General features: G+C 37.6%; 2 protein-coding genes across 3 annotated transcripts in view; one reads left to right on the top strand and one right to left on the bottom strand.

Annotated features, from left to right (window-relative positions):
- Window positions 1–12755, top strand: part of LOC128682957 (uncharacterized protein) — a 40999-nt gene that overhangs the window by 8279 nt on the left and 19965 nt on the right. For both annotated transcript variants that reach the window (XM_053768044.1, XM_053768045.1), the window contains exon 2: window positions 5230–5418. In XM_053768044.1, coding sequence (XP_053624019.1) covers window positions 5230–5418 — 189 coding nt within the window. The remainder of the gene's footprint in view (window positions 1–5229; window positions 5419–12755) is intronic.
- On the bottom strand, window positions 3120–4714 carry LOC128682958 (uncharacterized). Its single transcript, XM_053768046.1, has 3 exons — window positions 4425–4714; window positions 3963–4086; window positions 3120–3630 (listed from the first exon to the last, which is right to left on the bottom strand). The coding sequence occupies exons 1-3, from the start codon at window positions 4553–4555 to the stop codon at window positions 3367–3369; spliced, it is 519 nt and encodes a 172-aa protein (XP_053624021.1). The 5' UTR covers window positions 4556–4714; the 3' UTR covers window positions 3120–3366.

The raw sequence follows: 12755 nt of genomic DNA, 5'->3' as shown, positions 1-12755 counted from the left end.
ATCTCAAAATTCCCCCGGGAGCGAAGCCCCGGGCAATATTTAGTCAAGTATAATAAGATTTTTCCTATAGTAATTGTAGAAACTATACCACAAAAATCGGAATTGAAGGACCCAACCACACCTGATTTTAAGCTTCGGTTTTTCGATTCGGCTTTTTCTTTTCAGCAGTGGTCGTTCCGAAATGCTTGTAGTTTGTAGCTTTGCGAAGAAAATAAATCTCATTTATGGATAAACGTCTTAAACTTATGTGATCACAGACCGCAGACAAATTTATGTGATCACAGATAAAGATATTTGCCCGCGTTGATCGACAGCAAGACCTCAAGAAACTCCAGATCGAGAAGACGTGGCGACAACTACGCCACAGAAGTCGTGTAGCTACTCTTTAATTTAGCAATTATTAAATATACGACGGTCATAGAGCCTATCGGATATTGACCCTCAGGGCTATGAGATAAGCCTTCCAATCTCATCATCAAACAATACGTTATCTCCGGTGTGTCGGAAGTCATTGTAGCTTTCATTGTTTTCGAAGGAAACAATTATCCACACTGTTTTTTAACAACCGTTGAAAAATTTGTTCGTCTTTGAGTGCCTGCAAAGAATCCATATTGCACAATAGACTTCATATTGTGCAATATGAATGAACAATAAAAAATTTATAAAACATTTATGATACCAACGCCTCAGAAGTCGCTGCCATCCTCTCATCTGTTATAAAAAAGCTGACGGTTTCCAAATGGCTGTATACACATTTTTCTAAGAACAACCTCGATTTCAAATAAAAAAGCTACGATGCCACGGACAGACGTACATATTATGTACCTACACAGACACGTAAGCTTAAAACTCCCCTCCTTCAGAAGATCAAGTTTTCATTTTATTGTATCACTCGCTTTTGGATTCGATTAATAAGTTATAGTTATAAGATACATGTCGATTTAAAAAAAATTGGTTCAAAACAATGACGAATCCCTTCGGGAAATTTAGTATTGCTGTTTCACTTTGCTCTTTTATATTATGGAAAACGTAATTTTAAATGAACAGCTTAAAATGTGGCTTAAAACAAAAATTTAGTAATACCTCAATAATCACCTTATTTTTAATTGGAAACTGGAGGTCGGTGGAGACAGCGCGCTCCGTACAACTGTACTTATTGTGTTAGCATATATAATAAACAACAATAACTTAGTATTATGCATTAAATGGCCGCAGAGTCAGTGATTTACTCTGGATTTAACATGGATTTAAATATTTAACCGTACTAACGAGTTAGAGAGTACAGTTACTTTAATTGTGAACTTCGGTCGAGGCGTTCGACTAGCTGTATCGTCGAGAAATATAGTTCCGATAAACACTATAAATTCCAACATATCTTGCCGCGCGAATCTTCTAATTTTATGGAAAAACTTACATTATTATGTGTAGTACTCGATCTAAAACAGGAAATTTATGTACATACCTATAGGTACTTTTTATTAATATAATTTAATAACATTATTTTTATTATGAGCCCTTATATTTGTGGCTTCATCATGTATATTTTGAATATGTACTAATTACAACTTCGATATTATAAAAGTAAGCCTTTCTATAAAAGGTGCTAAAGTGCTCGTCCCAAAATTCTAATACTTTTTTAGCTTTGAAATGAATCTATGCCATATTAAAATTTTATGTGAAAAATGCATGGGAAGGTCTTATTTCTGAATCTTTTCTTATTTATGCGATTTGGGTGATTTCAAATGGACATACTAACAATGAGATGAAAGCATTCGTGGGTTCGATTGCCGCTCGATTCCAATTTTTTTTCATTTCATTATTATTTTCATATTAATAATTAGCAAATAGATATTTTGTACCCTGTGTTTGTATTGTACCTCGTGTTTGTATTGTACCTCGCGGTTGTATTGTACCTCGTGGTTGTACCTCAACATTTTCGTATCATCAGAGGAAATAACGAACATCGATGTACCTATTAAGAAGAAAGTCTATATTTTTCAATGGCAAATGACAAGGTGTATGTCACCTCGCCACACGAATCTGCGAAGTGGCTGCACTTAGCTGCACCGCCTATTACCCACTCCAAGAAAGCGTGGTGACCCCGCAGACAACATCAATGGAAAAACAAATCAATGACAACGGAACAGAGCACATTATTGAATATCACACTTTAGCAAGAGATCGCGGGATCCAAACCAGACAAAATTAATTTTATAGTAGTTTTAAATTGTCAAGTATTCTTAGACCTTATTTACTTATGGTTAAAGAGGTGTTTGCCTTTGATGAGAGGAGCAGAAAGTTGGAAGATAGTTGACATGTTCCGCATTACGCGCGTTGAAACTTTCAGGCATTAAAATAATTATATGATCATTCCTTTATCATTTTGTTATGATTAAAAATTTAAGTTCATAATATAATTAAACTTATTGCATAAGGCATATATACTGAAGTATTTATTTGTAAACATTTTTAGAGCATATTCGAAACTCTAATTTTGAACAACGTCTTCTTAGCGCACAGATCAAGTGCTTCAAGATCAACGATCGCTTGTGCTCGTCATTGTGGACGAACGTTCCTGTGGTGCACTATAAAGATTATTTGATTTGGTATATACACGAAACAGCGATTCAGCGGAAACCACTGAATTGAGTCACGCCGAAATAATTGGTGAGTGTATTACACAATCAGGTACAAGAGGAGACACCGGAGTCGGGAGCACTTCCCAGAATCGATCTGTTATAATGTACTTACGTTACGAAAACACGGCTTAATGCCATTTCTATGTTACGATACGCGGGACTGAGGCAGATGCTTGTGCACATTTTATTTTAGCAGTGCACAATTTCATTTTGTGCGTATTATTATTGGCTGTATGTATCAATTATTTAATGGTACGGGCCGCCCCTGGTTAAACAAGGCGCCACGTAAGATTTACTTGACGAATATAGATATAGTTCGTATGCGCAGTAGCACAAAGCCTTAAGAATCTCTGCTGCACATGTAAACCATATGTGTACCTACTTCAGTCCTCATCTTCCGTAGCGCGTATTGCACTAGAGCCTGGTTTATGTAGATGCGCGATAAAAGAGCGGAGCAAAATAATGAAGATTTGGTATTGGTATACATTTTATTTCAAATCCACCTTTTGGTCCATGATTCGATTTTGATTCCCTATGGATACCATGATTTTTTTTGTTTCGCGTCATCAATCAACATCAAAACCTACTTCCCGTTGACTTAAAATCATGAAATTTATTAAAAAGGAATGCCTTCCTGTGTGCTGGAAGGCATTCCTTTTTAATAAATTGAACAATGATATTACGGAATAAATCATACAAAACAAAACAAAATACGGGCAAATTTCCCTTAATAGAAGTTCCCTGAGGTACGTAGTTCTTCAATTAGCTTATTCTGAGGTATAAGCGGGTTCATGGCCATGTCCAACAGCAACAAGGCTGCGATGACGGCGCTGATGCCGATCTTGCACCGCAGCTGCCACTTGAGCTGCAGGCCCAGGGTCACCAGCAGCTCGGCCACGATCCTCGTCAGCTCGCCAGCCTTGCGCCAGCGACGCCACAGCATGCCTGCGTTGATAGCGAACAATGCCGCGCCTGTGCCACAAATAAACGCCTGTGGACGAACAGTATACTATGACATTGAGTCGCCCACGGTTACAAGGTTCCGCCGAGGTTGACTTGGGAGAAGAGGCGGAGGAGTTGTAGGGCCGAGACGGCTGCCGCATTAACCTCAAGAGTCTACTGGTACTGTAAGCTGCAGCCCAGACAATTAGCTCTTTATGCTCCCTCCGTTATCAAAGGTTTAACATAAGATAATAAAATTTGTAAGGAACATCGCTCTCGCCACCCACCGCTCTCACGATATGAAATATAGATTTCATGGCGAAAGACTTGCATGGCGGTCACTGCAAAAGTGTGTATATTTTATCAGCGTTCCTCTATTACCTGGAAAGCTTCGCCTCCGCAGTCGCTCGTGCCCGCACACAAGCACAACCCCAACATGCAGATTGTGTACGTTACCAAGATGCCTCCCGACACCGACTGCTCCCATCGAAACACCCGCATGGACCTGCCAATACACAACTATTAAAACGACTTTCCACACTGACGCAGTGCACGGATGAACTGAAGCCACGAGTTATATTCATACTCCCTAGAAGTAATAACTTGTCTGGCCATGCCGTTGCTGCATCCTGGTCCTAGGTAGAGGCAACCATAAAACGGTTGGCTATATATTGTCAAGGAGATGTGCGTACCATGGGTCCGACAACTATGGATGTTGAAGGCCTTGCGAAGTGGAAATGAGGAAGAAAATTGGACTCTGGGCTCAAGAAAACGCTCATTAGAGAGAGTTAACAGGTTAAAATACGTGTATTTTTCATTATTAGTAAACGTGTAAAGAAGTACCTGGCATGCATGACGATGAGAGCAATGATGGCTGCGAGGGTGACAAGGCGAAGGACCAGCATCAAAGTGCGCTCCTTGGGCTCCATTGCATTCAGCATTTCATCCATGTGTATAAAGTCAAAGTGAGGCATCTTGGTTGAGATTTGTTTTCGTTCTTATTAAATCTTAACGCTAAATATCATAAGTATGATTTGGAATTGAAGAAAATGCATAAATATGCAATACGACTTGTAAAATGTAGAATATATGCGATAAAAATGACGGCTGACCAAGGGTGACAACCAAACGGAATGTCATCAAAGATAATTAAATCACTACTATTACAGATTTAGATCAAAGAAGAAAAAGGTGAAAATCAAAAATATCATTTGCGCTGAGTACGGATGCAAATCTGTTGATAATCATATAATCATTCACGAAAGTTTTGTTTTGGTGATAGTCATTAATGAAAAGATTTTGTTGGCCAACTGTCGTTAAATGATCGATTAGAAAGCATAATATTTTAAGTTTTTAATCCACAGCCCCACCAATCGGAAAACGTAAACTTTAGATAGGTATACGGTTAGTCCGCTTAGCTAAATTGGACTAGCAACTATAATTTTGTTTCAATTCACGTAATTCCACTGACCCAGTAGGTCGATTGTACGACGTGTAAATAAAAAAAAGTCTTAATCTTGCTCGACCGCTCTTAATCCCCGACTACAGGACCCCTGTTACAAGTTAAACGTGTATCTGTCTATATGTCTACGCAGCAACAAACCAAACGGCTATACCGTATTTGATCGAGTTATTTTTTTGTTATCAGGTTACGCAACAGCGACATGCCGATTCCCGGGTGCGCCGGCGCATTCGCTGGTGTCGTTCTCGGACGAAGCGCTGTCGGAAGGCACAGTTGCCAGCTACTCCTGCGAGCGGGGCTTCGAGCTGCTGGGGCCGGCGCGGCGGGCGTGCGGCGCGGGGGGCCGGTGGACGCCAGATGGGGTCCCCTTCTGTGGTAAGTTGTCCAAAAACAATATAGACGGGCCAAACTTTACATAAAAAATAAGTTTGGCCCGAAATCGAACACAAATATGGATGATTACATCAATTGATGATGATTGGGCCTTCTAGATACCCCGGACTAAATCTGATTCGGATGGCCGTAATTGGCTATTTTCCGACTAGTCAAATCCATGGAATTAATAAATACACGGAGTACCTATTTATTCCGTCTATTAGCAGTAGTTCGGTAGTCCATGGTCAAAACAGATACATTTTTATAATGTTAAAAACAAATATGGAGTGGTGGTTCTTTTTGACACGACAATTCCCGCCAAACCTGTGACGTCGCGTCGGTTAAATTTGGAACTAAAAATAATTTTATCATTATCACACAATTTATAGCATAACAATGAGCATCATTTGCCCTGTACCACATCTTGGCTTCTCATCAACATCAAATGATTAATTTAAAATAATGATGAATGAAAGTGATATTTAATTATCGTGTTTGGATGTTTAATATGTTTATGTAGGTATTTTATTTTTTACGTATTCAAATAGCCAATTGGAGTAGATAATCTGCCTAGATCTAATGTAATTTCTGCAAAATCAGTAAAACCTTTTAATAATAATGTGGGTAGAATTTAATAAAGTGTCAGTGTTTTTTAAAACCAAATTTAAATTATCTATTAACATTAGTGGACTGAGTTTATTAGTGAATTGACTAGATCATCTGTACATTTCTTATAACAAATAACTTAATGTAGGTACCGAGTAATTTTCCAAGATTTTCCATAAATCTCACCTGTTTGTCGAAACACTTAAATGGACCTTTTTGCAGCGGTTATCATTGTATATTAGAGGTCATATAGTTGCGATTTTAAACAATTGAGAAATAAAGTGGAAGTTTTGAATTCAGGTGAGATGATGTTCTGTTGAATGTACATGTGAAAAGCGACATTAAAGAACTGATGCGTGCGCGTTCTTTATATGAAATTCTAAAGCACTCAGGCAGCCAAAACTCCGTGCAATAAACGTATACGCGTTACTCAGTCGGCTTGTTGCAGCCTTTATTATTAAAGAAACTGAATTGCAACGCGGGCCCCCCGCAGTACGACGCGCCGCCGCGGGAGTCTCCCCAACTTTTACTTTCCTCGAGAAATCACTTCACATGCGCAAGAGTCTAAAAAGCGGAAGGCTATTGTGCAGCGCTCCCACCGCTCTCTCTAGGAAAGTCTTATTGTGCCCTTGACTCTGTGGAAAATGCGGTTACCACATACTTTTTGCTAAGTAAACATGCTCGCACAGTTATTGGTTTTCAAATTCCCCCTTCCCACTAGATCCGGGCTGCACTAGATACTATCTTTAAACTTTAATTCAAAAAATGTTAGAAAGTACGACGTAAACACCGTTTTGCATGTGTTCCGTACGCTCAAGTGGAGATGGGCTGCGCAGGAGTCATTCAAGCAACGTTATTGTAAATATAACAGGGTTGCCGCAACGTAACAACGTTTTAATATATCACACACTTTATTTTTAGGGTTTACGAGTTATGAGTTTCTTGAATCAATTGTTTTTGTTTTCGTATTTTTTTTCACATTTCTGTCTGTGACTAATTTAATATTGGCACGTTTATTGTATTTCGATTGGTCTATTTTTTAAATAAATATTAAATAAATTAGGGTTGTCAGAAGCTTTTGACTAATTTTAGTTCCAGCCTGTTTCGATCCAAAATTTTGATACTAAATAAGTGAGTAGTGCTTTTAAGTTGGTTTTATTAAATTCCTTACCACCTTAATAAAAATATATATTTTCTCTGATAAGGCTTGAACTAGTTATTTTTCATTTGGTCTCTCTTCACGGAAGATATTAAAATAACCACTTACAATGTGAATTAATAATTAGAAAGTATTGTAGGTCATGCATGTGTCAGCGGCAGCCCTACATAACGGACTTGCGCTTGCGCACTTGTCGCTAACGGTGGCCGCGACTGGTTCTCGTGATTGATGCCCGTTCGACGGTGTACAGTCGACAGCACATCAACCTAAACAAACTCATTGCGAATTAGCACCAATTACCGCGGCGGCGGCTGCTTAAAGATCTAGTGTAACTTGATATGCAGTCGACAGTCAACAATGCTTTTATATCATCTAATCTGACATATATTTTCTGATAAGATAATTATGTATAATCATGAAAAAGTCAAAATTTTGATTTATAATTTAGAATGAAACTTAGACAAAGGTGACTTATTAAAAATGTTCCAATTTCGGTAGTCAAATAACATAGAGCAATGCAGTAGTAATGTAGAGTAGAATTAAAAAACAGACATACTTAGGTATGCGGCGATAAAATCAAGCTAAATGTTTTCTCTCTCTCTCTAATTTGAGCGTGTTCCCGCCTTTTTCCCAGCCTTTTTTTAGGCATCGCGGCGGAGCTCAGAACCCATAATACCTGTTTTATTTAAATAACTAAAAAATAAGTTTATGATTTCAAGAAAGCGACCACATTGAAAGTTATACTGAAATGCCATTTTAATGTCAAATTTATTCAACAGCAGCGACGCGTACATCGTGTAGATAAGTTGGCCAAACTAGCAGGTAGAAATATTAATTTTACGCGGGAGAAGCCCAGGGCAAATACTTGCCATGAAAATAATGGAATATCCTGGCACAAGAATCATCATAATATTAGAAAATAAAAAACGAGTTGCACTCCGGGAGTGGCGGCAGAAGTGAAAACTTGAATATTAACGTTGTGTATTTTTGACATTTTACGAATTTTCGATCAGAGTCACGTGCCCTGACGCGAGTTTAACATTTTTCACCTATCACAAAAAGTGCACAACGCCGCTAAAAAAGTATTCACTTCAAAAACGACATCATAGATCAACAAAAAGAAAATATTACAAATGTAAAATAAGAACATTTAACTTAGGATGATAACATAAAGAAAAGATAAAATTGAGTCTAACCAGTCAAAAGTACTCCTGAACATCGCAATCAAACAGTTATTGCTATATAACCGTACAGCCAGTGACACCTGTAATATGCGTAATCGATCAATCAAATCGATATCTCGAGCGCAACATCGAGTCTCGATCGTCGCGGTCGGCTCCGTTACCGTTACGGCACACTTCTTGTCGGAGGGCCACATGTCTGTTGTACATAATTCTATTCATATTTATAATTTTACTAGCGGTTGCCCGTTGCTCCGCTCGTTGCGATACGTAGCTTGTGTATGCTAATATTATAGTTCAACGTTCGACGTTTGTGTGGGTTCATCGTAACGTTACTGGAAAAGGACTCAGTTGTCGTTTATATAATACAAGCTTTAACCCGCGTTTATTATATGTGTCCGCTCAAAAATTAAAATTAAAAGTTCGTAAAATTATTTTTGTAAGTATATCAGATTTTAAGTTAGACCATCCGCTATACAACTGTGGCAAATTCAAACCGGACTATATTCCATCTAGTAGTTTTTGCGTGATGCGCGAACAAACACACAGACAGACAGAAACATCTAAAAAATTGGTTTGTCTTCTGTTATTTGTAATATTTCCTATGTACACAGACATTGCCTAGACCACTTAGAGTTTTATTTAGATTCGTTATTATTTAGATTAGTTTTTTTGACATTAGACTTACTTAAATAACTACCTACCTTAATGACGCATTTTTGGATTTCAGTCGATTGTCATTCCGGATATTTTAATATTTACAAAAAAAAAACGTTTTGTCAATGTCACAATGAAGACAACGACAACGTACCATGGAATTAGTAAGTAGGTACTACGTTCGGAGTAAGTACGTACTAATTCCATGCAACGTACTTAGTACCGATTAAATATAAGTTTATTTGTTAGACAAATTAAAAAGCCCCCGACTATCAAAATTCATTTCGCTACAACTTTTGAACGGTTGAGCATATTTTGATCAAACACATTCTAACCACACAATCAATCAAAATATCAAATAATAAAACCGCATCCAAATCGGTTCACCCGTTGATGAGCTACGGTGCCACGTCACAGACAGAGGGACACACTTAGCGGTCAAACAGGGTGGTGTTATAACACCCCTCTTTTTGCGTCGGTGGTTAAAAAGATAATATTTTAAAGCCAAAGCTTGGTAAATCGGGTTTATTTAAGGTGACACTAGTCATTCAACGCTAAAATATGTAAACATGCAAGTAGGCAGAGTAAGTATGGAGGTATATTTTAGCATTTCGATTGTTCGCCTTCTGGTGCCCTGCAGCCCACAAAACATGCTATTGTGTAGAAAAAAGGTAACATAAACACTGTACCCATTGTTCCCCTGCATGTGTGTGCACATATCTTGTTGTTAATACAATTACTGATTGAGAAGGATGTCAGACCGGTGAAGGGGTCGCCGCTGTCTAATAATTTTCACAAGAAAATTACATTAAAATTACGGAACATCGAAATAATTCCTTATTTACACAGAACAGTCTGTAGGAGAATTTTTCGGGAGTTATAGTTACCGTTGTAAACATGTTTTTGAAATGAAAACTTATTTAGTGCTTTTTGCGATGGGTAAAAAATGTTAAACTCGCGTCGGGACACGTGATCCTGATCGAAAATTCGTAATCAGACGTCATAAATGCACAACGTTGATATTCAAGTTTTCACTGTTCTTCTGCCGGCACTCCCGGAGTGCAACCAGCATTTTTAACCTTCCGGGACATACATGTTGTTATAATTCTTGCCTTTGTACTAATCAATACGAGAGTCAAAATGCAAAATGTATTGTATTTTTGACTTTCGAGAAAATTAAATAAAAAAATCATGTGTTTGTGAGTGGCAGGCCGCCCAGGAATAGGATCACCCAAAATCCTCCCGTGGATGTAGTACGAGGCGAATAAGGGGCACATGCCTTAACAGCTGTTAAGGCAACAATTGCATCCCAAAAAAGGGTTGAGGTCAGGCAAGTAGTCGGTTGGAAGCGCATGCGAAATCTTCAAAATGAAATGGTTGATTTTTACGCGAACATTGGGTTTCGGGGCGTCTCAGGTCTGAATGTAACGCGAGGATGAAAGAGATATGTTTGTGAGAGAGAGTACATTTTCCTCTCATGTTCTAGGTCCTATAAAAACGAAGATAAATAAGGATCAAGTTTATCAAATTTGAATATATTATCTTCGATCTTAAATTATTGGTATGTAAAGCCACCTCCAAGAACATCCATATAGGTAATTAGATGTTCCACTTTCCCTGCTATGAGCCGACGACCCGAGGGTCGCCGAGTAGGTCAGGCGACAAGTTAAATGACTCATCAAAATCGATACAGCCTTATAAGGACACACCTCTTTTTGAACAAGTGGCACACACAAATGGTTGTGGCGACCCTTTTACATCCAATTATGATTATTTTAGCCATGATAGCTCGTAAACGACTTCATTTCAGGGGCAATTAATATGGTAATTTATATGTTATTGCAAGTAAAATTCTGATTAAATCGTTTGTATTTCCATATCGTCGTCTTTATCCCGGTGATTTAAATTAGAAACTGTCACACGTGCATTCATTACATGTCTATTTGAAAAGTAATTTAGTTTATATATTATTTTTTCAAGTGAAAACTTCTTTAGCGACGTTGTGCACTTTTTGTGATGGGTAAAAAATGTTAAACTGGTGTCAGGACACGTGACCCTGATCGAAAATTCGTTTCAAAAATGCATAACGTTAATATTCAAGTTTTCACTTTTGCCGGCACTCCCGTAGTGGGTCCCGGTTTTTATTATTATTATTAGCCTTTTGATGTGATCCACTGCTGGAACCTCGTATCTTTTCCACAATCCTCGCAGAATTTAATTTAAAAAATATGTTTTGTGCTCAGATTAAGTATCTCTATAACTATGATCCGAATAGCAAGTTTTGATGAAAAACCGTTGCGCGTGGCACGTTTACTAAATCCAAAAAACAATCTTCCCATACCTCTAATAATTTTGAATATATCTATGTAATAAAATTTTAAAAGTTCTAATTTTTAAGGTACCTTCTATACAACTGTTTGAAATTTTTTTTTTTCATATTTCCATTAGTGTGGGGTGTTGTTGGATAGGTTTAAAAATTAAAATTAAACTTTTAAAATTTAAAATTTTTTTTGACCACTAAATATGCGTGATTAATATGTATACCTACCTATACTAAATTATTCTAGTTACATTTTTAGCTAGACCGCGAACGGACGTACAGACGGACATGGCGAAACTATATGGGTTTCTTGTCTGTAGGACTACGGAACCCTAAAAAAAACATATGCTATCTAAAAATAAACATAATTATAACAAAACGATGTCAGTTTAAATATCTTCCCATATTAAGATGACACGCAAGGTTTTAACTCTGGTTAGTAAGAGAGTTGTTAAATCAGTGGACCGAGGACGGTTGGATAATATAATATTAGGCTTTGCGTGCCGCTGGCCATTTGCGGGTAAATAGCAACACTTGGTCTGAAAACTGAGTTGAGCTCGCCCGCTCATGGTTCCGTAGCTGTTATTGTCAGACACATACATATTTACAGTTTACAGATTTATACATTATAGCTCCTTGCTAATTTCTACCGTCATCGTCCCTATAGGTATGATTTCCTCATGTAATCGCAAAATATGTGACTATCTTTTGATAGCGTTTAGTTGCAAATTTAATTTTTTCACAAGCTAGAATCGACCATAAACCCAGTAAATTTGACATATATTTCAACTTAATTCCTCAAAGCGATCCTTAGAAATAGGGCTTTGACAAAAAGTAATTAGCGGACAATGAAGTAAATCCTCTAAGGGTTCCATTTTTATCTCTAGAGCTACAGAACCCTGAAAACTTGACAAATTGCACTGAGTTCTAGTAACGCTTCAGTTGAGTATATCATATTACGTGACTTGGGATACGTTTTGTTATAGAATATTAATTTAATCGAATATTAATTAAAATTTATGCGCATCGTTATTTCCACTGTCCATATTATTTGTTGTGTTCCACCTCTTTGATTTTCTAATAATTATCTAATCTACATAATATGTGGATCCGATTAGCAGAGGCTAGAGAAGATTGGCGTAAAAGAAGAGAGCTGCCTCTCTTCTTTAAAGGGCTGAGATAATGTTGGACCTACAGCGATGCGAAAGTCTGAATGAGTCTGTGAGGATATATCTATCTCTATGACATAAGAGTTAAAAATTTCCACGTTTTAGATAAGAAGACGCATTTATATCTATTACGATATATTCCGGTTCGACGGCAGAAGTAGAAGAGAGCGAGGTACCCATACAGACGATTTTTGTACCAAGATCTACCTCTGGAGAATACTTTAAAATATAAAACGTAATTATAT

This window comes from Plodia interpunctella, chromosome Z (genome assembly GCF_027563975.2).
Source record: "Plodia interpunctella isolate USDA-ARS_2022_Savannah chromosome Z, ilPloInte3.2, whole genome shotgun sequence".
Lineage (NCBI taxonomy): Eukaryota > Metazoa > Arthropoda > Insecta > Lepidoptera > Pyralidae > Plodia > Plodia interpunctella.
This window is presented reverse-complemented; position numbering and strand designations above follow the sequence as displayed.

Coding starts and splice junctions, on each gene's coding strand:
- LOC128682958 (XM_053768046.1), bottom strand. CDS start 4,555: ATGCCTCACTTTGACTTTATACACATGGATGAAATGCTGAATGCAATG. Junction 4,087..4,424: donor CTCATCGTCATGCATGCCAG/GTACTTCTTTAC, acceptor GTGTATTGGCAG/GTCCATGCGGGTGTTTCGAT. Junction 3,631..3,962: donor GCGGAGGCGAAGCTTTCCAG/GTAATAGAGGAA, acceptor GTTCGTCCACAG/GCGTTTATTTGTGGCACAGG.